Here is a 22894-nt window from a genome sequence, read left to right as displayed (position 1 = left end):
GTGCAGTTAAGAACGTTCAGTGCAGCCCTGCAGGATGAGACCAGAAGCCCATATTGTCCAGCACTGCATTTCCCACATGAGATGCCACAAGCAGGTCATCAGGACCATAGCTCTGAATCTTGTGTACATCCCCCAGGTATCTGGTGGCAGACCGTCTCTGAATCAGGAGGCTCTAGGGAAGAGCCTTATCCATGCTCTCCACCTTTCTTGGGGGGCAAGCCTGTGCGCTTGCTCTGGGATGCTCTCACAAGATCTCAAGGGGCCATCAAAATTCCCACAAGATCTCTCAGGAGCATCCCTAGGCTCCGAGAGCCAGCACATTCAGTGGGCCTTGTCGCCCAAACAAGCTCATTCCACACCAGGTGTGCTTAGATTATCCAGCATGAGAAGTGCTTTTAAACTCTCCACCTTGCTTGCTGGGCAACACCTGCTCAGTGTGTGGGCTCTAGGGATTGTTTCTCTCTCTCCCAATTTCAATTGGGGTTTAGGCTCAGTTTGGCACAGAAACTGCTTTGGTCACCTTGCCTGATGATCTCTGTCAGGAAGGAGACAGGGGGGACGTGTCCTTGTTAATTCTTGACCTCTCAGCGGCTTTTGGTACCATCGACCTTGGTATCCTTCTGGAGTGACTGTCTGATTTAGGGGTCGGTGGCACTGCTTTGCAGTGGTTCTAATCCTATCTGCGTGGTCATTTCCATTGGGTGTTGCTTGGGGAATGTTCTTCAGCCCCGTGGAGCCATCAATATGGGATTCCTCATGGTTCACTTTTATCCCCCATGCTGTTTAACAACTACATGAAACCGCTGAGTGGGGTAATCTAGAGTTTTGGAGTACATTGTCAGCAATATGCTGATGACACACAGCTCTACGTCTCCTTTACATCTGCATACCTGGGCTGGATTAAGGCCATTAGAGGCCCATAGCACTTTTGGGGGGTCTTTTGTGCCTCCTTATAGATCTAGTTCAAAAGATAAACATCAATAAAGCATAAAACAAAAAGTTGTTTTTTGAAATGAATCAAAACCTACAGTAAGATGGAAAATGTTTATTTTTGTATACTTGCACTTTATTTACATTTGAAAAAAATTATCCTACGTTTTCTAATTGCATTTTCTAATTGAACAGAACTAATCTTACATAACACATCTGCTTCTATACTTAGTAGAGATAAGGCCTCCGGTCTACCTTGCTGCAAAGTTGCTCTGTTGGGATTTTTAATATACTTCAACTGAGAAAATGAACGCTTAAGCTGCGCAATATTTGACTATTAATGTTGAAAATCCAGCAATGGAAAATTTCTTTGGTGCTCCCCTTCCCTTGATGCCCTAAGCACGTGCTTATTTTGCTTAATGGCTAATCCAGCCCTGCTACATACAGAGTTTTGCCTGAGAAGAACCTGCATCATCAGAAGGGTTTCTTTTTTCAGCAAATGGCCCCGTCTTCATACACATCATGTGAAAGATATCAACCCACTGGACCTGGCCAGACCACTGAAGATCTCAGGCTGTTTTTCTACCATGCTGAAAACCAACCTCCTGTTATTCTTCTGTATTGGTGGCTTGGAGCTAAATCTACTTTCCAGAATGATTAGCATTCTTGTGGTTCATAAGTATTTCTCCAGCTCCTACGTGAGCTTCAGAAGTGCCGCTTGGCAGCCGTTGCAGAAAAGTATGTGACATTAACTTGCTGTTTTATCCATGCCTTCATAGATGCCCTCACTAAGTAACTAATCCATTTGTCTGAGACTGGGAGGATTATCCCAGTGTTCAGAAAAACAGTAAGGGCAAGTGCACGGAAAGGACAGGTAGACCAGTTCTCTCTCTCCTTGCCCGCTTTTTCTATGGCACTCATTTATCCTAGCAGCAGGCATTTGTCTTGAAATCATTTCTTCTGTTATCCTCATTAGAATTTATGGGTGAAAAATGTGTTGTGGGAGGAGGAATTATTAGTTTGCTTTTGTTTTTATTTTTATTACATAGGACTTGCCGATCAGAAGGTCGGCGGTTTGAATCCCCGCGACGGGGTGAGCTCCCGTTGCTCGGTCCCTGCTCCTGCCAACCTAGCAGTTCGAAAGCACATCAAAGTGCAAGTAGATAAATAGGTACCACTCCGACGGGAAGGTAAACGGCGTTTCTGTGCACTGCTCTGGTTCGCCAGAAGCGGCTTAGTCATGCTGGCCACATGACCCGGAAGCTGTACACCGGCTCCCTCGGCCAATAAAGCGAGATGAGCGCTGCAACCCCAGAGCCAGCCACGACTGGACCTAATGGTCAGGGGTCCCTTTACCGTTACCTTTATTTTGTGTTTCTTATGGTGCCATTTTGTGTTGCAAACTGCCCTGAGATCTACGGATGAAGGGCGGTATGCAGATTTAATAAATAATAACCTAGTGATTTTGCTCACTGGAAGGACAGATGTTGGGAAAGATGGGGGGGCACAAGGAGAAGGGGAGACAGAGGACGAGATGGTTGGACAGTGTTCTCGAAGCAACAAACATGAGTCTGACTAAACTGCGGGAGGCAGTGAAAGACAGGAGTGCCTGGCATGCATGGGGTCACAAAGAGTCGGACACGACTAAACGACTAAACAACAACAACAACCTAGTGACTTCAGTCATGAATTTTTATTTGTACCATGTGCTGAATTCAGACTTTTGCTATTTGCAAACCATGTTGCAATGTATCACAGGGGGCAGGGGGTGTCACACAGACGGTACATGTGCTAATTTTAATGAAACGTAAGGGTGTGCTTTTAAAAAAAAGGGAGGGGGAAAGTGGACCATCTACATAAAAAACTAGGAGGACCAAAACAACCCTGAGCTATGATGCCACTGAAATCTATATTTAAGCTGATTTGAAAATGGTGCATTTATTTGCTTACCCCACAAGAGCCTCTGCGGAGAGGCAGCGGGGAGTCTGACCTTCGTAAATTATTGGCCACTTGATTCACGCACTTCTATGGCAGGGAATGTTTGCAGAACTGTTAATCAATTAAGAAGGAGGGGATTGCGGGATAATCCTGCCTCTTCTGAGACCATCCTGCTGGTCTAGGCCCCATGGGAGCCTCCAAGCAAGAGGACTGAATAGAGGTCCAGTGAAAGTGATGTGTTTGTTGCCCTGGTGCAGAAGGAGAATTGACACAGGAGCCATTGTCACTTCCTGACCGCGTGCCACCCAGGAGACACTGGCATGAACTAGGTAAACTGTGAGCCTTGTGAGAAGAATCACTGCCTGCTTTTTGCCCAGCTCTTACTCATCCCTGGTAAAGAACTGTGAAAGTTAGTAGGCAAACACTAAATCCCGGTGGAGCGAGTGCCACCAAGAAGTTCAGGCTTCAGACAACAGAGAGTCCAGAGGAGATTCCATTTAAGTCCATCCCATAATGGGCTCTTACTGATTTTCCCCTTCTACCAAACCTCCTGCAGAAGCTTACCCGCATCAAAGCAGCAGGAGAGCCCAAAAAACTTCCAGGGGAAACGAATTTCCATTTTGCTACGTTTTAAAGAAAGTAGGGTTGCAATGGGACTGAAAAAATACCGGTATTTCCAGGTAAATACTGCCATTACAGCCCTTGTGCCTTGCTTGATATGTTCTGAATAGAAGACATGTGGGTCTTGTTTAACCTCCGCAGTGCCCCAGGGCGAGCCATGCAGAGTGAAATCATATGCCTATGCTAATAGGGTTGGCATACGTCCAGAATTTCTCAGACATATCCGGAATACTGCAGTCGGAAGCAGGGGCTGGGTGCAAATCGCAAAAATGTCCAGGAAAATCTGGACATATGGCAATCCATGCTGGCAGTGTTGTTTCTGCAGGGGGTGCCCTCCAGAATTTGTCGGCTACAACTGTAGACCAGGCGATATATCATTTAGGGCTGGGTGATATATCATCTAAAATCAGTTTGAAGTCCATATTGCGCTATCGGTTACATAATTTTTGACCTGGCAATATATTGAGAATCATGATGTGTGTGTGTGGTAAGCAAAAATCACAATGTGGGAAAACTGTGAAGCCAGAGAATGCCCTGACAAAGCTCCATCTTTATTTCAGACATTGTGATATATCAGTATATTGTGATGTCTAGCTGGTGATATATAATGATGTTGAAAACCAGGCCCAGTCTTATTGTTCACCTCTACATAGTTCCATCCTTATTTTAGACACTGTGATATAGCAATATATTGCAATGTTGAAAACCAGATATCGCCCAGCCCTATGGTAGACTACACTGAAGGGAACAATGGGAGGCCAGAAGCTCACTAGAGAGAGGAATGAAGTTCAGAGCATGTCCAGAATGCAAAGGTAATGAAAGCAAACAGAGCTGGACATCTGCAGTGGGAAGGGTGGAAGAACAGGACAGAACTCAGGTGAGTGCTGGGCTATGTGTTATGGACAGCACAGGACACTGGGCATCACAGGAGTGAGTTTGCCACCTTCCCAGTTCTTCACTTCTGAGAGAACATCATGGGAAGTTGTCAAAAAATAATGTTGCTCAGTTCATTTGGCAATAGTAAAAGTTGCCTGGAATTATGACCCAAAATCAACGCACACACCCCAAGGTGCAAAAAAAGCTCTCCAACTTCAGTTGAAAAGTCCCTTTGAAATGTACCTCTGCAAAACAAGAGGCCTGGCCAGTGTGCATAACAGCCCTGCACCGCATGCGCTGCGATACCTCCTTTCAACAATGGAAAAAGCCAGGCATCCTTGTGAATAATCCCTCCTCTGTGTCCTAAGCCAGTCCTTGGATTTCCTCCCTTTCTTGAGACTGTCTCGCCTCCGTAAACACCCCAGCCAGCTTGGCTTTTGTAGCCAGCTCCAGCGGTGGAAGCCTCAACAAGCTCACAGTTGTATATGCCCAGGTCTTAGTTGTTTGCTACAGCCAACGGCATCTGGCGAGAAACCAGCTCAAAATGTTCCATTTCCAGCCTCTGCCCTCAACTCCTCTGTAGTCTCTCTCCCCCCCTACCCCCCGTCCTGTCCCCACTTGGCAAAGGACCAAGGCCTGGGGTTCTTGGGTACTTCTTCACATCGTGCTGTGTCTCTGTGCTGGCCTTTCAAGTGCACGGATACTATGCGCTCTATTCTCTGTCTCCACTTTTGCTAAACATGTGGAAGGAAGGGAACTCCACATCTCTCCCCTCCCCTCTCACTAGCCTAATGTCCCAGGATCTCTACTGCAGGTGGTTTAGGAGTAGATGGGATGGCACTCCCAGGTTTGTAGCTTAGAAGTACTACTGAACCCAACCTTACTCCTAGATGACCCAGCTGTGGCTAGGGGTGCCTTTTACCAGCTCTGTCTTAAACACCAGCTTCTCTTTGGGAAGTCAGACCTAGCCATTATTTATGCCTCAATCAGCTCCAGGTTAGCCTACCATTGTTGTTTAGTCGTGTCCGACTCTTCGTGACCCCATGGACAAGAGCACACCAGGCACTCCTGTCTTCCACTGCCTCCTGCAGTTTGGTCAAACTCATGTTGGTAGCTTCGAGAACACTGTTCAACCATCTTGTCCTCTGTCGTCCCCTTCTCCTTGTGCCCTCCATCTTTCCCAAAATCAGGGTCTTTTCCAGGGAGTCTTCTCATGAGGTGGCCAAAGTATTGGAGCCTCAGCTTCAAGATCTGTCCTTCCAGTGAGCACTCAGGGCTGATTTCCTTAAGAATGGATAGGTTTGATCTTCTTGCAGTCCATGGGACTCTCAAGAGTCTCCTCCAGCACCACAATTCAAAAGCATCAATTCTTCGGCGATCAGCCTTCTTTATGGTCCAGCTCTCACTTCCATACATCACTACTGGGAAAACCATAGCTTTAACTATACAGGCCTTTGTTGGCAAGGTGATACCGTAGTACGATCTATATGGTGTGCCGGTGAAGACAGCTTGGAAGCTTCTGCCAGACGAGAATACAGCTGCCAGAACATGAACTACAAGTGACAGACTGGAGCGTGCAACTGTGATATAATACCATCCAAACTGTTTGTCAATTTGCTTTTAGGCAAAGTGCTATTTTGACTTTTAAAGTCTGAAGTGATTTGGGACCAGTGTATCTTAAGCACTGTCTCCAGTGATATGAAGTTGCCCAACCATGAATATCATCCAATGAGACTTTGTTCTGTGTCCCTCCATCATTTGAAGTCTGGAGACTGGACACAAGGAGCAGAGGCTTTCCTGCAGTGGCACCAACACCTTGCTCCAGGGAGGCTGCCTGGCCCAATCTCTGCTCTCTTCCAGAGGGCATTTTTAAGTACTGCCACTTGAACTTAGTTTCACTGATGGTGCTTTTACTGTATTTTAAATTGATTTTTATTAAGTTTTCCAGAGGTTATCAGACTCTAGATCCCATCAACCCTGGTCACTGATCATGCTGGCTGGGGCTGATGGGAGTTTGAGTCCAACATTATGTGATGATTGCTTCTATACACCTGTATTGTATTTAACTGCTTGTTATGAGTCTGAACACTAGCTGTGCCTGTGAATACTTTCTTTATCCTGAGCAAACCGTTTTGTATGACTGGGGAAGGTATAGTATGAGACTGATATTTTCTAATTTGTATGGTTCACCACACATTGTAATTGGAGTGCTATTTTGTATCATGCAGCTTTTTGGACTGATGAAGCCTGTAGCGAAACCTGTACTATATCTGGAGAACAGGTCTCCTTTTGCCCACTTGCGTTATTCTCACCAGGGTGGTGGCTTTGATTTGCCTTCCCATGATTGATCCATGCATACGGCTTTGTGTTTCCAACTCAAGACCCATTGAAGAACATTTCATCCAGTTCAATCTTTGAAAAACAGCTTTGAAAACCTTTTTCATATTCTCCAGTGTGCTACCCTTGCCGTTCTGGCAGCACGGGGTTGCCGTTCTGTGATTGGACTTACGCTACTTGTTGAACGGTTCATTTATCCAGTCTGTATAACATTTACTGCACATGTAACTTGTTAAGATAGAGTTGTACATTTATCCACCCCATGTTTACAGTATCTCCAGGCTTTGTCTTGCATATGGCACCTTAGTATGTTTGCTGTTTGAATGGTTACAAGTCTATCTCTATTCTAGCTATTATTCTAGTAAATTTGGTTTTATACTGATAAGCCAGTTTGTGGTGTTGTTGTATTAACTGCCAAGTTCAGCCAACAATTTAGCTGCGAGGCTATTTGTTACTTGCATTATTGTTATTATAAATAGTGAAAAACAACAAATAAAGGATGTAGACCACTGAGCTCTAGGTAAGCCAGATGGAGGGGAGGCAGGGGGAAAGATGGATTGCGTCCACAGTAGCCAATCAGTATACTCAATGGAATAGCCAAAAGATGCCCTGTGAACCAGGCAGGGGAGGAATTCAGATGGCTTCCATGTTAGTTACCCTGGCATGCCTTTCCTACCAGCTACTGATTAGAAGGCAACAAGGAGAATGTCCCCCACAGCACATCTGAAGATCCCCTTAGATACAGCTGTATTTTCCTGCATGCATGGTTCAGGGAAGGACAAGAATATTCAACAACAGACATACAAACACTGTTCCCCGTGGTGATTTGTTAGCAGGGGAAGCACTCCCTGCATCATCAAAGTTAGGAAGAGGAGAGGGAAGGAGGATCCCTCTGTGCTTGGTGCCAAGGGGTTAAAGTCACACCAAGTTCCTGAAGCCAGTTGCTTCCAAGTCAGAGTCTGGCTGCTGGCTGCGGTTAGTGGGAAGGGATTTTGTTTTTTAATAACATTATAAATAGGGCTGTGTTCAGCTTGCTGCATGCTCACTCTCCCTTCCACCTTCTCCCTCCTCCTCCTCCTTCTCCTCTTCCTGCCGCTGCTTCTCCCTGCACATCCATCGCAGCTCTGTGGACATGGACCGGTCAGGCTTCGTACTCAAGCTCTTCGGCTTGCTGCTATGCCTCCTGCCCGTTCTCCAGGCATGTCCTCAGAACTGCCACTGCCACGGGGGAGACCTCCAGCATGTCATCTGCGACAACGTTGGGCTGAGAAGGATCCCCAAGGTAGCTGAGCAGACGCGTCTCCTCAACCTGCAGAGGAACAACTTCCCCGTCCTGCCGACCAACGGTTTCAGGGAGATGAAGAACCTCGTCTCTCTCCACCTCCAGCACTCTCACATCAAAGAGATCTCCAGCGGAGCCTTCCGGGGCCTGAAGCAGCTGGTCTACCTTTACTTGTCCAACAATGACATCAGCGTCATAAAGATGGGGGCCTTCGATGACCTGACGGAGCTCACCTACCTTTACCTAGACCACAACAAGATCCCAGACCTGCCCAAGGGGCTCCTCTCCCCACTGATCAACCTTTTCATCCTGCAGCTAGGCAGCAACAAGCTCCGAGAGTTGAGAGCAGGAGCCTTCCATGGGACCAAGGATCTCCGCTGGCTCTATCTCTCGAACAACTCTATCAACTCCATCCATCCTGCAGCCCTGGACGATGTGGAGAACCTAGCCATATTCCACCTGGATAAGAACCATCTGACCAGCTACCCTGGGACTGCCATGAGCAAGCTGAGAGTGGTGGAGGACCTGAAACTCTCAAACAACCCCATGAAGATCATCCCGGATTTAGCCTTCCAGTCCTTTGGGCGCTACATGGAGACACTCAGCCTGGACAACATGGGCCTAGAAAAGGTAAGTGGTCCACAGAAATTTCCCTCTCCCTCCCTAGATCTTACCCATTCAAAATATTCGCTCTCACCCAAATTCCATCCCATTCTAGCAACAGCAGTGACACATTAATGTAGCTCCCCACACAGTTTTCTGCCCACCACTGCACCCACTCCCCATTTTGCCAGCACCAAAAAGGAAACAGAAATTAAAGTAAGGCACCAAACTGGGTTGGACAGAGAGGATTTAACTTCTGCACCTAGCCCAGCACCTTCCTTGGTCATTGGATCAATCATTTGATGAGCAGGGAGAGGGTGATGACCCCATCGCCCTCAGCTGATCTGCATGGATCAGCGGAGGAGGGGGGCTGTCTGTGTGTGCAAAGTGAGGGTGCAAGGTGGCCATACCCACTGTTGGCATGCAGGTGCTGAAGGGCTGCCCAAGGGCAAGGGTGACAAACAAGATGAGCCACCCCAGGTGAGCCATCAAGCCATGAATTTATTCTCAGTGGCTGAGACTACCAGGTGCATCACTTCTTCACATATGAATGAATTGTTCCCCTTCTCTTCTGCGGGGAAAGCAACCTTTGCCCTTAGGAGGCATTGTTGCCTTCCATATACAGTGGTACCTCAGGTTAAGTACTTAATTCGTTCCAGAGGTCCGTTCTTAACCTGAAACTGTTCTTAACCTGAAGCACCACTTTAGCTAATGGGGCCTCCTGCTGCCGCTACTGTGCGATTTCTGTTCTCATCCTGAAGCAAAGTTCTTAACCTGAGGTACTATTTCTGGGTTAGTGGAGTCTGTAACCTGAAGCATCTGTAACCCGAGGTACCACTGCATACCCCCAGCCACCACGATGTTTGCAAACGCTTCTAATGCAGACTTTTCAAACGCAGTCTCTTTCCTTTCTGCCACACTCATGCCTAAAGCACAGTTAAAAAACAGAAGTAAGGGCTGGCTGGGTTCTCAGTCGCTCCCATCACAGTTATACAGTGGTACCTCAGGTTACAGAGGTACGCTTCAGGTTACAGACTCCGCTAACCCAGAAATAGTACCTCGGGTTAAGAGCTTTGCTTAAGGATGAGAACAGAAATCATGCGGCGGCAGCAGGAGGCCCCATTAGCTAAAGTGGTGCTTCAGGTTAAGAACCGTTTCAGGTTAAGAACGGACCTCCGGAACGAATTAAGTACTTAACCCGAGGTACCACGGCATGGGGCAAAATAAGTGGGACACCGTTTGGGATGCACATCCTACTTTCACTTCACATGCAGGGGAAATGAGCGGCAGGAAGCAGGTTTCAATCCCCCTGCTTCCAGTGGTGTGTTTGCAGCGCACCTTTTAACATTATAATTCATTCCCACAGAGGAAAGACAAATCCTACATTTGGAACAACATTGATGGGGGAAGGAAAGCCACACAGCCTGAAAGTAAATCCAGTGGTTTGCCACAGCCTCCTGGGTGATTTGGAGAAGAGGCAGCATGTTTCGAAGCATAAGCTAGATTCAGAAATGGGGGGGGGGGGGAGGCTGACAGTTTTCTTTGTAGTTTCTTTGTAGGGAAGGTGAAAGCATTTGCTACCTTCTTCTCAGGAGCCTGGAAGGCATGTTTAGTTGGGGAAGAAGAAGAGGGCAATGCCAGGTTTGGAAAAATGTGACTGGCTGCTATGGATGGGGGCAGGGGAGGAATTAGTTTGGTTCACATTTTAACGGGAATCCACCTAATTCCCACTTCTTGAGCCAATCAAAATGCAGCTACCCTTCAAGATGCCCAAGTCACCGAATTCAGTGATGCAGTTCTCCATCCAAATAACAATAACAATAACAATAACAATATTATTTATTTATTTGTTTGTTTGTTTGTTTCCCGCCCATCTGGCTGAGTCTCCCCAGCCACTCTGGGCAGCTCCCAATCAAATGTTAAAAACAGTACAGCATTAAATATTAAAATCTTCCCTAAACAGGGCTGCCATCAGATGTCTTTTAAAGATAGGATAGCTGCTTATTTCCTTCACATCTGAAGGGAGGGTGTTCCACAGGGCAGGCGCCACTACCAAGAAGGCCCTCTGCCTGGTTCCCTGTAACCTCACTTCTCGCAATGAGGGAACCGCCAGAAGGCCCTCGGCGCTGGATCTCAGTGTCCGGGCGGAACGATGGGGGTGGAGACGCTCCTTCATATATTTAAAGGAAAGGGCACACAAATAAGTGTGCATTAGTGGAAATAATGTACAAAAGTGTATTATATCAGGGGAAACTGCTTACAAAAATGTGTAGTTTATGAGGAATGTGCAGGCTTCAAAAAAATAATCCCAAACTGATGTGGACATGGGGTAAATGGGACTCAAGATCAGAAAACTGAAAATTTGAGAGAAAATGAAGTGGGCAGATTTGCCCATCCGTACAGGTCATGCCCCTTTGAAGCAAATACCTCAATGATGGTGGGAAATGGGTAAGTGGGATGTGAAAAGGACAGGACTCCCTACACACACTCTCTCCCCTGTTTGTCAAACCTGAAGAGCTTTGACTGTTTACATCATAGGTAGGGTCACATCCATGCCATATATTAAAATACTCTTTCAACAGTCATGGCTCTCCCCCTCCCAAGGAATCATGGGAACCGTAGTTTCTTAAGGGTGCTCAGAACTGTAGCTCTGGGAGATGCTTCCTAACAACTCACAGCACCCAACTACAGAAGCAAATCGTTAGCAAAAAAGCACTTCAGATGCTAGTGAAAATAATGATAAAAGGTGATAGATTTATTATTTGCATTTCACGCTCCTAAATTTGAAATAAGTTGTTCTGGAATAATTTCCTAACAGCCAGTTCTCTCTCCATCAAGCCCTGGGGCCCTTTCCTCCTTCAGGTTGCTCCTGAACAGAAATGAATGTTTTTCTGCATCACTGTTCACATTTCCACTACCTCCCTCCCTGTCCACTACCGTATTTGTTCTAGTTACTCATTTGAAATTCTTCCCCCTCTTGCCTTCATCTCATCTGTTTGTAAGCCCTGTAACTTGGAGGCTTCATGGTTCTGCATGGAGCCTGTGATGCTTTCAAACGAAACAATATTGAATAATAACAGCCATGGTCATGGTGCCTGTCCTCCAAAATGAATGATGCAAAGGCTGTGTCTGTTTGTATAGTGAGAGTGATTGACAGGCAGAGACTAGATCCCCAACCTGGTGCCCTCTAGATTATATTGGATTACAACTCCCAGCAGCCTTATGGACAACTTCCATTGTCCCACCATGTATGGAGGGCACAATCTTGGGGAAGGCTGGACTAGGAAATTAATGGGACAGAGTACTGGAGGCAAAAGGCTGGCACCCCATGCCTGCCGTTTGCAAAAGGGAGAGTGAAGCTCTGTTCCTAGACACCAGACTGATGGCCTGTTATTGGAACGAGTAAGTGAATGCAGTGACCACCGCAGAAGTGGAGGCTAACGTCAGCGACTGGTGAGTGCTCTGCAGTCAGGTAGACTGAGCACACATGAGGACTTTTGCATCTTTGCCTCTCTCCAACCTTACACTTCATAAAGAAGGGTTTGTTTATTGACTATCTCTCAAGAGAAACCCTCACAGCGCTCCACAAAGGCACTCTGTTCCTATCAAGAGAGCTAGAGGGACATTCAGGTAATGCAGCAAAATACTCCTCTTCTTCTCGGCAAATGAGTCATGTCCCAGAGGCTGAAGCATCATGCTTGAGGTGCTTTTCGTAAACAGGAGGCAGCAGTGACATCACACTAGATGGAGCATGTCCCAGATGGGGGGGAAGAGACCACATCAAACAGAAGCAGAAGGATCATGGAAGGCTTCCAGGTGAACAAGGAGGGAAGTTTCCAGCCATGCTATGTACCCATGCTGAGGTTATCCAGGGGAATCAGCACCAAAACAGTGACCCTCAAAGAGATGCTAAGGGATGCAGCAACATGAACCGCCTCCCCCCCCCCCCAGCAATAAAGCTCTGTGAATGACAGAGTGTTGGCAAACAAAATTGAATACACATTTTACACGGAAAAGAAAATCACCCAGAGCACAGAGCTAATACAGGATATCTACACTGTCAATATTTCACTGGGGGGGGGGATTCAATTGCTTACTAGAACTTCAGGTCTGTGCAACTAAAATAGATTAAAGCACAAATCCACATTTTTTAAATGAACTTTTTGCAATGTGGACAGGGACATCATAGATTATGCATTGAGAAAGTGGGGTGAAAAAACGATTAACAGAAAGTCATGTAAACACCCAAGAAACAATTCAGGAGAAATGCTCATTGTCATATGAACCTTGTACAGAAATCAGAATCAATACTCCGTAAATACCAGACACAGTCTAAGCTCCATGTAAGCTTTGTGCAGACGTATCAGGATGAACGGTGAACAAACAGATTCACCCGAAGGAGCAAGATTCACCCCAAGACGCAAAGTTATGAAGCAGGTGGTGGTGGCAGAGAGGGAGGAGGGAGTTTTCAGGGATGGGGATTGGCAACTGGCAAATTATTCAGGACTGGAGCAATGTGAAGTCCTCTTGATGAAAGAGCTTTTCAATTTCCAAATTACAACAGTATTCAAGAGCCTCAGAATTGCATACATGCTACCATAAAGGTGTTATCTTGTGACACACTTTTAAAAAACAAAACAACCACTTGAAGTAGTTGTGGAACTCTGTTAGGCTTTACCTGAGCAGAATACAGTATACAGTACCTAAAAGAACAATGGGGTTTGGAGTGTTGAATGAATTGTATAAACTCAGAGACACACAATGGTGTTTTTCGCCAGTCCAGAATCCTGGCTCACGGTTTGAAGTTTAGTTATACCAGCAACTGGATTACTATTTGACAGTTACATGTATTTCCTATCCGAAAAGGATGGTATCTAATCCAGAAAGGAGAAGTCCACAAGGGAGCTGTCCACAGCACCATAAACCAGCTATGTCTTTTGCCATCTGGCTCGTGAATGGATGATACTCACTGATCCCATTCGAAGGCTGGAACTTCAGAAAGCTCCACAGGAAAGGAGGGTCTCAGGCGGAGTTTTGTACACATGCTGGAGCCTAATCAAAATCTCCCTTCCACCTGTGTGGACCCTCAGTTCTTCTTGCTTCTTCAATCTACCTGTATATACATAAACCTAGTCTAATCCCATCTATGCAGTTTCACATACCCCTGTTCATGGGTTCTGTTGCGTGACATGGGAAGAACCAAGCCAGATAAAAGAGGTTGATGCTGTGGATCCTTCCCCCATGCCAGCATTACTGCTGATATAACCTCAGAAGGGGATCCATGCCCACTTCCCTTTCTCCAGCTCCCTTAACTCTCTTCTCCTCACCCACCTTAATTACTGTGCTGTGGCCTTTGGTTCTCCTTTCGTTTAGCAATCCCATATGGTTTGCTTACTGGCACACATTGGTACCCTTAACATGAATTCTAAACAAAGCTTCTAAAAGCTGAGAATTTGCCATTTCATTAGTCAACGTAATGAACACAACACTTTTACATGTAGTTTCAACATTAGAGGTTTCTGCAAGCAGATAGCAGACCTAGGCATTTAGTAATAGTTAGGTTTCCAGGCCAGAGTATCAACCAGCCAAGGCTCAGCTGGCAAATACCAGAGATGACAGTGCAACCTTTTGGAATGGGTCAACAGACTTCTCAATGAGCAACCAAACAGAGCTACACCTTCCCTGGGAAGATCACAAATTCAAAAGATGATTTAATCCCTGCCACAACTAAAGGTAAAAAGGGAATGAACAGGAAGTAATCTATATAATCACTCAGTCTCATCTCATCCTTTCAGACAATAGCTACACTAGATGACTCCAGCACAAACTCAGCACCAGGAGGTACAATATCTAAGAGCGGGTGCATAACACCACTACACAAAAGAGCAAGAATTACAACATCTGGCGGTGAACCGCAAAGCCCTCTAGAATTGCAGCACATCTCCTTCAAATATATACAGCTCTTTAAGATGAGATGCTTGCCTTTGCAACTCAAGGAGAATGTTCTGGGATTCATTCAGTGATGGTCTGTAGAGGAATTTATTCAGCGATTAGTTGATTCTTGTGACGTGTTGTGGAAACACTGGAATGACTTGTAATTTTATCCGGGCTTAGTATATATTCTTTTCATTTCCCTGAAAGGGAATAAGGGGAGTGGTAGGGGGGAGAACATTGTTGTAACCACTGGTAGATGTTTTGAACCTAAATTAGTAGTCTCCAATGAAGTTTATGTTGTTGGGTTTGTGTGCATGGGAATTTTTCCAAGTGAAGCAAGGAGCAACGATGACAACTAGGCCAAGAAATAACTGCTTTAGCTCTTTACCGTCTCATAATTCTGTGAAAGAGCTGTAATCTCCAAGCAAACCTATATATGGCATAAATGTACATATTATGCAGCATCCCGGTCAGGAAAAAGAGAAAGGGGAGAGGAATCTTGAGTCACTGGAAATCTGCCTTGCTATTTCTACTGTGCTTGAATGCCAAGTGTAACTTTCCATTGAGAGTCCACCGGGTTCTGCCAAAGTCTACAGGCCCTTGAGTCTCCACAAATACTCCTCTCCATGAATGTGGCAACCGGGTGCCAGAAAGGATTTCAACTATGAAAAGCCAAATAATCTCTTTGCTTGTTTGGAAATGAAGAGATGTCTAGAAAGAAGCTGGAGGCAGGGAGAGCGATGGAGGTTGTCGGAACACACATATCTTTTAAATAATATGAGGCACATAACCCCCCAAAAAAGATCATCAATATCTCTTCTAATCAGAGAACAGCCTTGTACACTACACATGCCTGTAGTGTCATGGTTTCAGATTCCAAGAACTTAAATTCAGCGACCCTAAAGTATGAAGACAAATACTAAGGTGGTCCCTCCTTCTACCCTTCGCTCTTCTCCGGAGCTCAGGAAGATTCATGCTGCAGGGAAGGAAACTATAGCTCAACCATGTGTAGTCTGCCCCTGTTTTTGTCTTTTACAAAATACAGCTGAAGATGTTTAAAGTGGAAGACGCACAATGGTGGTGGTGGGGAAGGCTTGCTAACCTTTTCCCTTCTAGAAGTTTTTTTTCTGAAATGGCTGCATCTTTCTTTCTTTTCTTATGAGGAAAGCCACCAGAAAGAGGAGTGGGGAATTTATTTTTTTAATGGGGGGAGACTACACAAAACTCAGCATCATGCAATTTGGACCTAAAGCCTGCTATAGTTGGAGGAGGAGGAGGAGGAGGAGGAGGAGGAGGGATACTTATGGCTAAATTCATAGTTTAGGTGTGCATGCAAAAATCTAATGGGCATTCCACACTACATCCCCCACCCTGGTATTGATCCCTGAAACACTGATCACTGATGAAGAGAAATACAGAAAGAGAAATGGGAGATACTTAAGAGTGGCTGCTGGACTTTGGGTTGGAGTCATAGAAACAGAAGAAGAGCCTTGTTGGATCTGACCCAAAGGTACATCCATTCTAGCATCCTGTACTTACAGTGTCCAACCACATGCCGACGGAAAGCCCAAAAGTATCCACACCAAGTCAAAATGTACTGCCAGCAAAAAAACGGATTTGTCAACTAGGCCCAAAGGATAAGCTTCTCCTTTCCCTGCTGGTTGCGTGATGATTGACACGTGTGCCTGTGCTTCAGTTTTCAGATAAAGCATTTGCTGGCGTAACCACACTGAAGACTGTTCACATTGAGAACAACAAACTGTCCAGTCTTCCTGGGAACTTCCCTTTCAGCCGTCTTGAGACCCTCACCCTGTCGAACAACCCTTGGCACTGCTCCTGTCAGCTAGCACCTCTGCGCAGGTAAAAGAACACTTTGTTCTATATCTCATGGGTGCAATGACTCCCCTAGTCCACTCCTGTGTATGTGTGTTTGTGAATAGATATAGATAGATGATAGATTAGATAGATAGATAGATAGATAGATAGATGATAGATAGATAGATAGATTATTGATAGATGATAGATAGATAGATAGATAGATAGATAGATAGATAGATTATTGATAGATGATAGATAGATAGATAGATAGATAGATGATAGATAGATGATAGATAGATAGATAGATAGATAGATAGATAGATAGATAGATGATAGATATAGATTGATAGATAGATGATAGATAGATAGATGGATAGATAGATGATAGATAGATAGATAGATAGATAGATAGATAGATAGACAGATAGATAGATGATAGATAGATAGATGATAGATAGAGACAGACAGACAGATAGATAGATAGATAGATAGATAGATAGATGATAGAGATAGATGATAGATAGATATAGATAAGATGTACTGGTTAGCTAATGAATCCTTGCCAGTACAGGGCATGAGTTGGGAAATCTCACTTAGGAGATCTACCCTGACAACCATACTGTTGTGACCATGCGAATTTGCTTTTTCTTCTGTAGGTGGCTGGAATCCACTCGATCACGCCCTGATGCAGCCTGCGCATCACCCTCTTCAGCTCGAGGACAGCAGATCAGAGATACCTCTGCACTCCGCGGTTGCAAGGTCCCCACGAAGAGGTCCAAGAAGGGAAGTCGCCATTAAGCAGGCAATTGTTCCCCCCCTCTCCTGTTTTCTATTTAAGATGCTTTCAGAGAGCCCTTCCCACACAGGCTTCGCCTGATCACACCCAAAATTACCCCATAAAATATTATGAGACCACACCCATAGTATCAAACAGGTGACACGTTTTCTAGCACCAGTGTCTGCCCACGTATATTTGCAACCAGAGAAAGTGAGGCGAGTGAGGCCCTGATTCACAGTGTTGTGCCGTTTTTCAGAATGGGAGGGCCTGCCATGTTGCTCTAGCCTAGACAGAACTAATGGCTAGCTCTCCGTTACTGGTAGTGTCAGCAGCAAAGCTGTTCCATAGGCTTCTTTGAATGGAACCCTCTTCTACCCCTCCCTGAGGCCCACTGGCAGGGCATAATTACGTAAGCTGGCAGCATAGGCACCTGGCCTGTTCCTGTTCTGTGTCTCAACAGAAGGCTTCATTTTGTATAGTTGTCAAAAGTCCAACATCTTACAAAACACATACATTTGCATTACATACAAGGACCCCGTGTCCCAGAACATGGCATCCCAGTAGTCAGAGATGGATGCAGTTCAGAGAAGGGAGGTTGGAAACAACATAGTTTCTTGTTGCCAAAGGTTTGGGCAGGGGAAAGGAGTCCAGAGGAATGAGTGAGAAACAGAAAGCAACAGATGAGAGAATCTTGTTCCAAAGCTAAGCTGCTGGCTATGTCTGTCTATACCCTGACGCTATGTCAACTCATCTATTGGCTAAACCCAACTGAGCTCCTGCCTCCTGAACACTGTGAATGTACCAGAGCATGTTTTATTGCCTGACCAGAGGTGTGTGTTTTTCCATGGAACGTTCTCCTGTTTGAGTCATCTCTGTTTTAAAATGGTCACTCTGCAGAACTTCTGAAACTTGCTGGAGGTATCAATCAGGGCGTTCTGCCAGGAACTCACTAAATCGTCCTGGGCAAGACACTCATGTCCAGCCTCAGTCCCTCCACCTGCAATATGGGGCGGTGGTAAAACTAACTTGCCTTGCAGAGTTGTTGTGAGGATTAAGCAGGTGAGGTGCTCTGAAAATGTGAAAGCGCCATACAAATGCTAAGCATAATTATTATTGCACTTGATCTGCTCAGAATACTTTTTAGGTTTATGGAGGTATTTCTTTCTTTCTTCTTCCCTGCCCTCCCAGGACCCAGGAAAGCTGGTCCAGGTGACTGGCTGCTTCAACCAATCAGAAAACTACTGACTCCATCCAAGCCCTTCATCCCCAAGCAGCTCCACCCCTTCAAGAAACATATATCTGGTAGCAACCACCTCTTGCTATATGAAGATCGCAGAGTGGAATCCACCATTTCATCATCCCCCCCCCTCTGTTATTATATCTATTATTTTAAAAGATTTAGTTGTTAACAAAAAACAAAACCTAAACTTATGCATGGCAGTGCTAAGACACAGCTAAACTAGATCCTGCTGGTAAAGTACACAGTCCTCTTTCTTGATGCCATTCAGCTACTCAGTTTGTCTCTGGGATTTGCCTTCTAACAGGATGGGAGTTAACAGAGAACATTAAAAGTTTCTCCACATCCCCAACCCAATGAATCCCTGATTTCGCATTGGAAACTTTGTACTTGAGCAGAACCTTAGAGTCTACCAGCATGAGAGCATGAATTCGGTGCGTGGCCTATACTGTGAGGAAAAATTTTGGGGGGTTATTCTGAATGCAAAGGTTGCATTGCCTTCTTTTAATATTTGGCATGGGTGCCACCTAGGTGGTGGTTGTCAGTAGGGGAGCAGCAATGGGACAAATGCTGGAAGATTACTGAAAACAAGGCATGGGGTGGGAAAGGGATTGAGCAACAGTGACATGTGAGCAATTCCCAGCTCCATCTATATTGCACATCTGAACTGGTTTAAGAATCAGCTTTCCCAATGCAGGAAAGCTTAAGACACCGGTGAGGGGTTCTAGGGCTCTCCAATGGGGAATTCTCAGCACCCACACATGCCAATATTCCTTAGGGTGAGCAGTTAAAATATTGATTTCATAAGTGCAAATATGGCCACAGACTGATGTTTCCCTCCCAACCAGTTCAATCTAAGAAAGAGACTGAATCACCAACTAGAGGGCTGCAATGGTTGTTCTGCCCTTTCGAATGCCCAGTCATTCAAGAATTTGGCATCTGCTGTTCGATATCCCATTTGAACTGCCAAATGCAGAACCCTTATATCCAATTCGATCTAGATGCTCTGTGTAGGAAAACAAATCAAAGAACAACATCCTTGCCCTGTGCTTTGCGGAAACATGAGTGCAATCCTGGGACTATATAAAACAGGGACAGTGATTTGGTCTTTATTCCTGGTATAAATAGATTCTCTCGCCCCCATGCAAGAAGGCCATCAGGCTCTGGTAACAAAGTTATCCTTACCATTTTTGTGGTAAGGATTTCACAACTTGCCCTTCAACCATACATGAGCGGCAACAATGGATTTATTGGACTTCTTTGAGCTGGGATCTCCAGAATCTGCCTATATAACATATGCAGTATAACTCTCCAGGTTCAGCTCATAAGAGATGGAGCATCTCTCCTGTCTGAGGCGCTACCACAGTGAATCTGTACTCAGGACTGCAGTTGTAGCAGTCTGGGTGGGCTAGCTGGTCATCATGAAAATTAACAGCAGATTTTCCTCTCTAGGCTGATCAGACTAAACAGAAATCTAGGGTTCATTGGAAGTGAAGCCCTTTTTTTACTTGGGGGAGGCAGGGACTGGTTCCTCAATTACTGATTTTCTAATCACACACACACAACCATTCCCCAAAAGGCAACTTGGCTATTGCCCACCATTACTGATCCTCCTGGTCAGTATGCAGATCCAAGAAGGGGTTGGAATGGCTTCTAGGCTGCACACTCGGTTCATGTTGAGCAATGACAAAGCCTAATGGATTTGGATGGCATGCCTTGCAAATGGAGATTGTGCCCCAGAATCCTTTCTGCATGCAAGGCTCTTGAGCCGATTCACGGGGGTTCGTTGGCAGACAATGAAACAGAGGAGGTTTCTCTTAGGGAAGATTGAAACCCATAGTCCTAGAACAACAAGATATCATAAGGTGTGTGTATATAAAATGGGCGGGGGTGGGAGGGGGGAGACGACACAAAGGGATTCTCACCTGCCATCCTGAAAAAAAGATTCCTCCATCCACCCTATGACATATAGCTGTTTGCAGCAAGATGACTGTGGCTTATCACCATGGATTTTACCGTACGACAATTTCAATTTAACTGCTTTTATTTTTTTTAATCCTGAAGGTTTATATAAATATATAATATTTATTCCTCTGTGTAAATGACTCCAAGGAGGATTTTTTTAAAGAAGAAAACAAAACAAAACACCAAGATCCTCTTACTCATATGTAGAAAACAAATTATATATTTTCTTATGTACAACTTCTGTATAAAGCTATTGCTGCAAAGATGAAGTGGCCAAGTTTTCATGCATTTTTATGTGTCTTCCATGAGTCAGAAACTGAGGTCTGTCAATAGACACTACTGAATGATATGCGTTGCGACCCTGCTATTGCTACAAGAGCAATCCCATAGGCTGAAAACTCTTGACAAACACCTTGCACCTGGGGACACTCAAAATATGGTCTCTGGTACCAGTACAGCAAGGGTGCTCATCCTCTCCCCCGTTGATGTCGCTAGACTATAGCTTCCATTATCCTTGAACCCTGGCCATGCAGAGCTGGGCTGATAGGAGTTGGAGACCAAAATGTCTGGAGGGCCTGAAATACAGTCTGCACAGCATCTTTTCTGAGACCCTTCTCTTCATCATTAACTGCAGCCTTCCAGAGCTCTACTTTTGGTGTTGTTGCAGAAAATAATCACAGGCCACAATCATAGATGCATGAGTCCCTAACTTCACTGTTTTCAAATACAGAGCTGGCTCTTTCCAGGACTGAAAAGCTGGCACACTGGAGACTGTGCAGTCACAAAAATGACATGGGAGCACAGCCTTATACCCAGCCATACAACCTGAAAGGTGCGCGAGTATCACAAATATGTCCCAAGGGGCCCGAACAATACGGCACCACAGTCTTGTATATTACCTAACACCAGCAATGCACAGGGCTGTATGTGAGATCTTCTTAGAAGGCTTTGCAAGAAGCTGCCTGGCAGAGCAGAAAAGATCACCTGCCACACCATATATTGCTCCCCTTGTTTAACCCCATCGCCAAAGCTCCTTCACTAATATCCATAGCTCTGCCGGCACAAGGGGATAGAGCATGTACATGATCCATGTCACAATATGAGTGCCAACAAATTGACCAGAAATGCCTCAGAACGAACATCAAAGGATCAAACTTCTGAGCAAGACCCTTTCCTTTAAGAGCAACATGTGATGTAGCCATGCAAAACGATAAACACGTACAACAGGGCTTGACTTGGGCTACAGGTAGCCCAAGGCACGCCATTGCCCATATCCTTCCAGTGATCTAGAACAGCAGATTTTTCCCCTTCCATCTCATGCATCCCTTTAAAGGCCAGCTACACCTTTAGTTAGGGACGCGGGTGGCGCTGTGGGTTAAACCACAGAGACTAGGGCTTGCGATCAGAAGGTCAGCGGTTCGAATCGCCGCGGCAGGGTGAGCTCCCGTCGCTCGGTCCCTGCTCCTGCCAACCTAGCAGTTCGAAAGCACGTCAAAGTGCAAGTAGATAAATAGGTACCACTCCGGCGGGAAGGTAAACGGCATTTCCGTGCACTGCTCTGGTTCGCCAGAAGTGGCTTAGTCATGCTGGCCACATGACCCGGAAGCTGTACGCCGGCTCCCTCGGCCAATAAAGCGAGATGAGCGCCGCAACCCCAGAGTGGGTCACGACTGGACCTAATGGTCAGGGGTCCCTTACACCTTTAGTTCCCAATTCAGCCATGTCAATTTCCACATTCAATGGGAATTTTCGAAATGAAAATTCATGTAATCATGTTCTAGCTATATATATATCTCCAAACAACCATGTTTTCTTGTGGACAGCCTTCCAAGGGTAGGCTTCCATGCCAAGGGTGGGCAGTGCAAGAGGCCAAAAAAGTGGGTGGGATCAGAAACAAAAGTGGGTGAAATAACATCTATGACTCTAACCTTTGCACAGAAGGATACATCCCAACCATGCAACAAAACAGAGGCTTCTGCACCAACCATCTCTCCATGCAGGCAGACAAGAGGCATTATCAAGGTTCCAGAAGGCATCCCAGCCAGGCAAAAGCATTCCAGGATCATGTAGAGTGAGGGTGACAGAGATAGGTGTGGCCAGGAGATGGGATGGCTGGGGCAGAGTCCCCAAGGGTCAGACACAGAGGCTCAGAGGACTGCATTTGACCCCGAGATGAGGTTGCCCACTCCTGCAACAGAGGAACCTTCACGACCGAAAGATTAAGGGTGACTCACCACTATCTCCCGCATGTTCATGTTGTTGATGATCTTCTTCATGACCTCAGGAGGAACTGGCGAACCTGCAATGACTCCTGAAAGACAAAAATGCATACCTTGAGAAGTTGCCTAAAGGACACTGCAAGTTTACAAAGCAAGTCATGACAACGGCTGCATACATCATCATCATCATCATCATTATTATTATTATTCCCTTATTAACCCTGACGCTTTGCAAATCAGCCGAGATTTTGATAGGGCAGACAGTAGCAAAACATGTGAGTATAGTTTGTGTGAATCCAAACAGTGTAATTCCATACTTGTATTTTTATTTGCAGATACTTGGTTTGGGATGCCTT

The 22894-nt window shown here is 45.5% G+C and overlaps 2 protein-coding genes across 4 annotated transcripts in view; one reads left to right on the top strand and one right to left on the bottom strand.

Moving 5' to 3' along the window:
• ACSF2 (acyl-CoA synthetase family member 2) overlaps positions 1-22894 on the bottom strand; it is a 53685-nt gene that overhangs the window by 10207 nt on the left and 20584 nt on the right. For all 3 annotated transcript variants that reach the window (XM_083430039.1, XM_083430041.1, XM_083430040.1), the window contains one exon: positions 22554-22630. In XM_083430039.1, the coding sequence (XP_083286165.1) occupies positions 22554-22630 (77 nt within the window). The remainder of the gene's footprint in view (positions 1-22553; positions 22631-22894) is intronic.
• Positions 7499-20588, top strand: CHAD (chondroadherin). Its single transcript, XM_083430085.1, has 4 exons — positions 7499-8614; positions 16218-16381; positions 16996-17141; positions 18306-20588. Exons 1-3 carry the CDS (start codon positions 7835-7837, stop codon positions 17135-17137), a joined length of 1086 nt encoding a protein of 361 aa, XP_083286211.1. The 5' UTR covers positions 7499-7834; the 3' UTR covers positions 17138-17141; positions 18306-20588.

This window comes from Podarcis tiliguerta (genome assembly GCF_965153285.1).
Source record: "Podarcis tiliguerta genome assembly, chromosome: 2".
Classification (NCBI taxonomy): Eukaryota; Metazoa; Chordata; class Lepidosauria; order Squamata; family Lacertidae; genus Podarcis; species Podarcis tiliguerta.
This window is presented reverse-complemented; position numbering and strand designations above follow the sequence as displayed.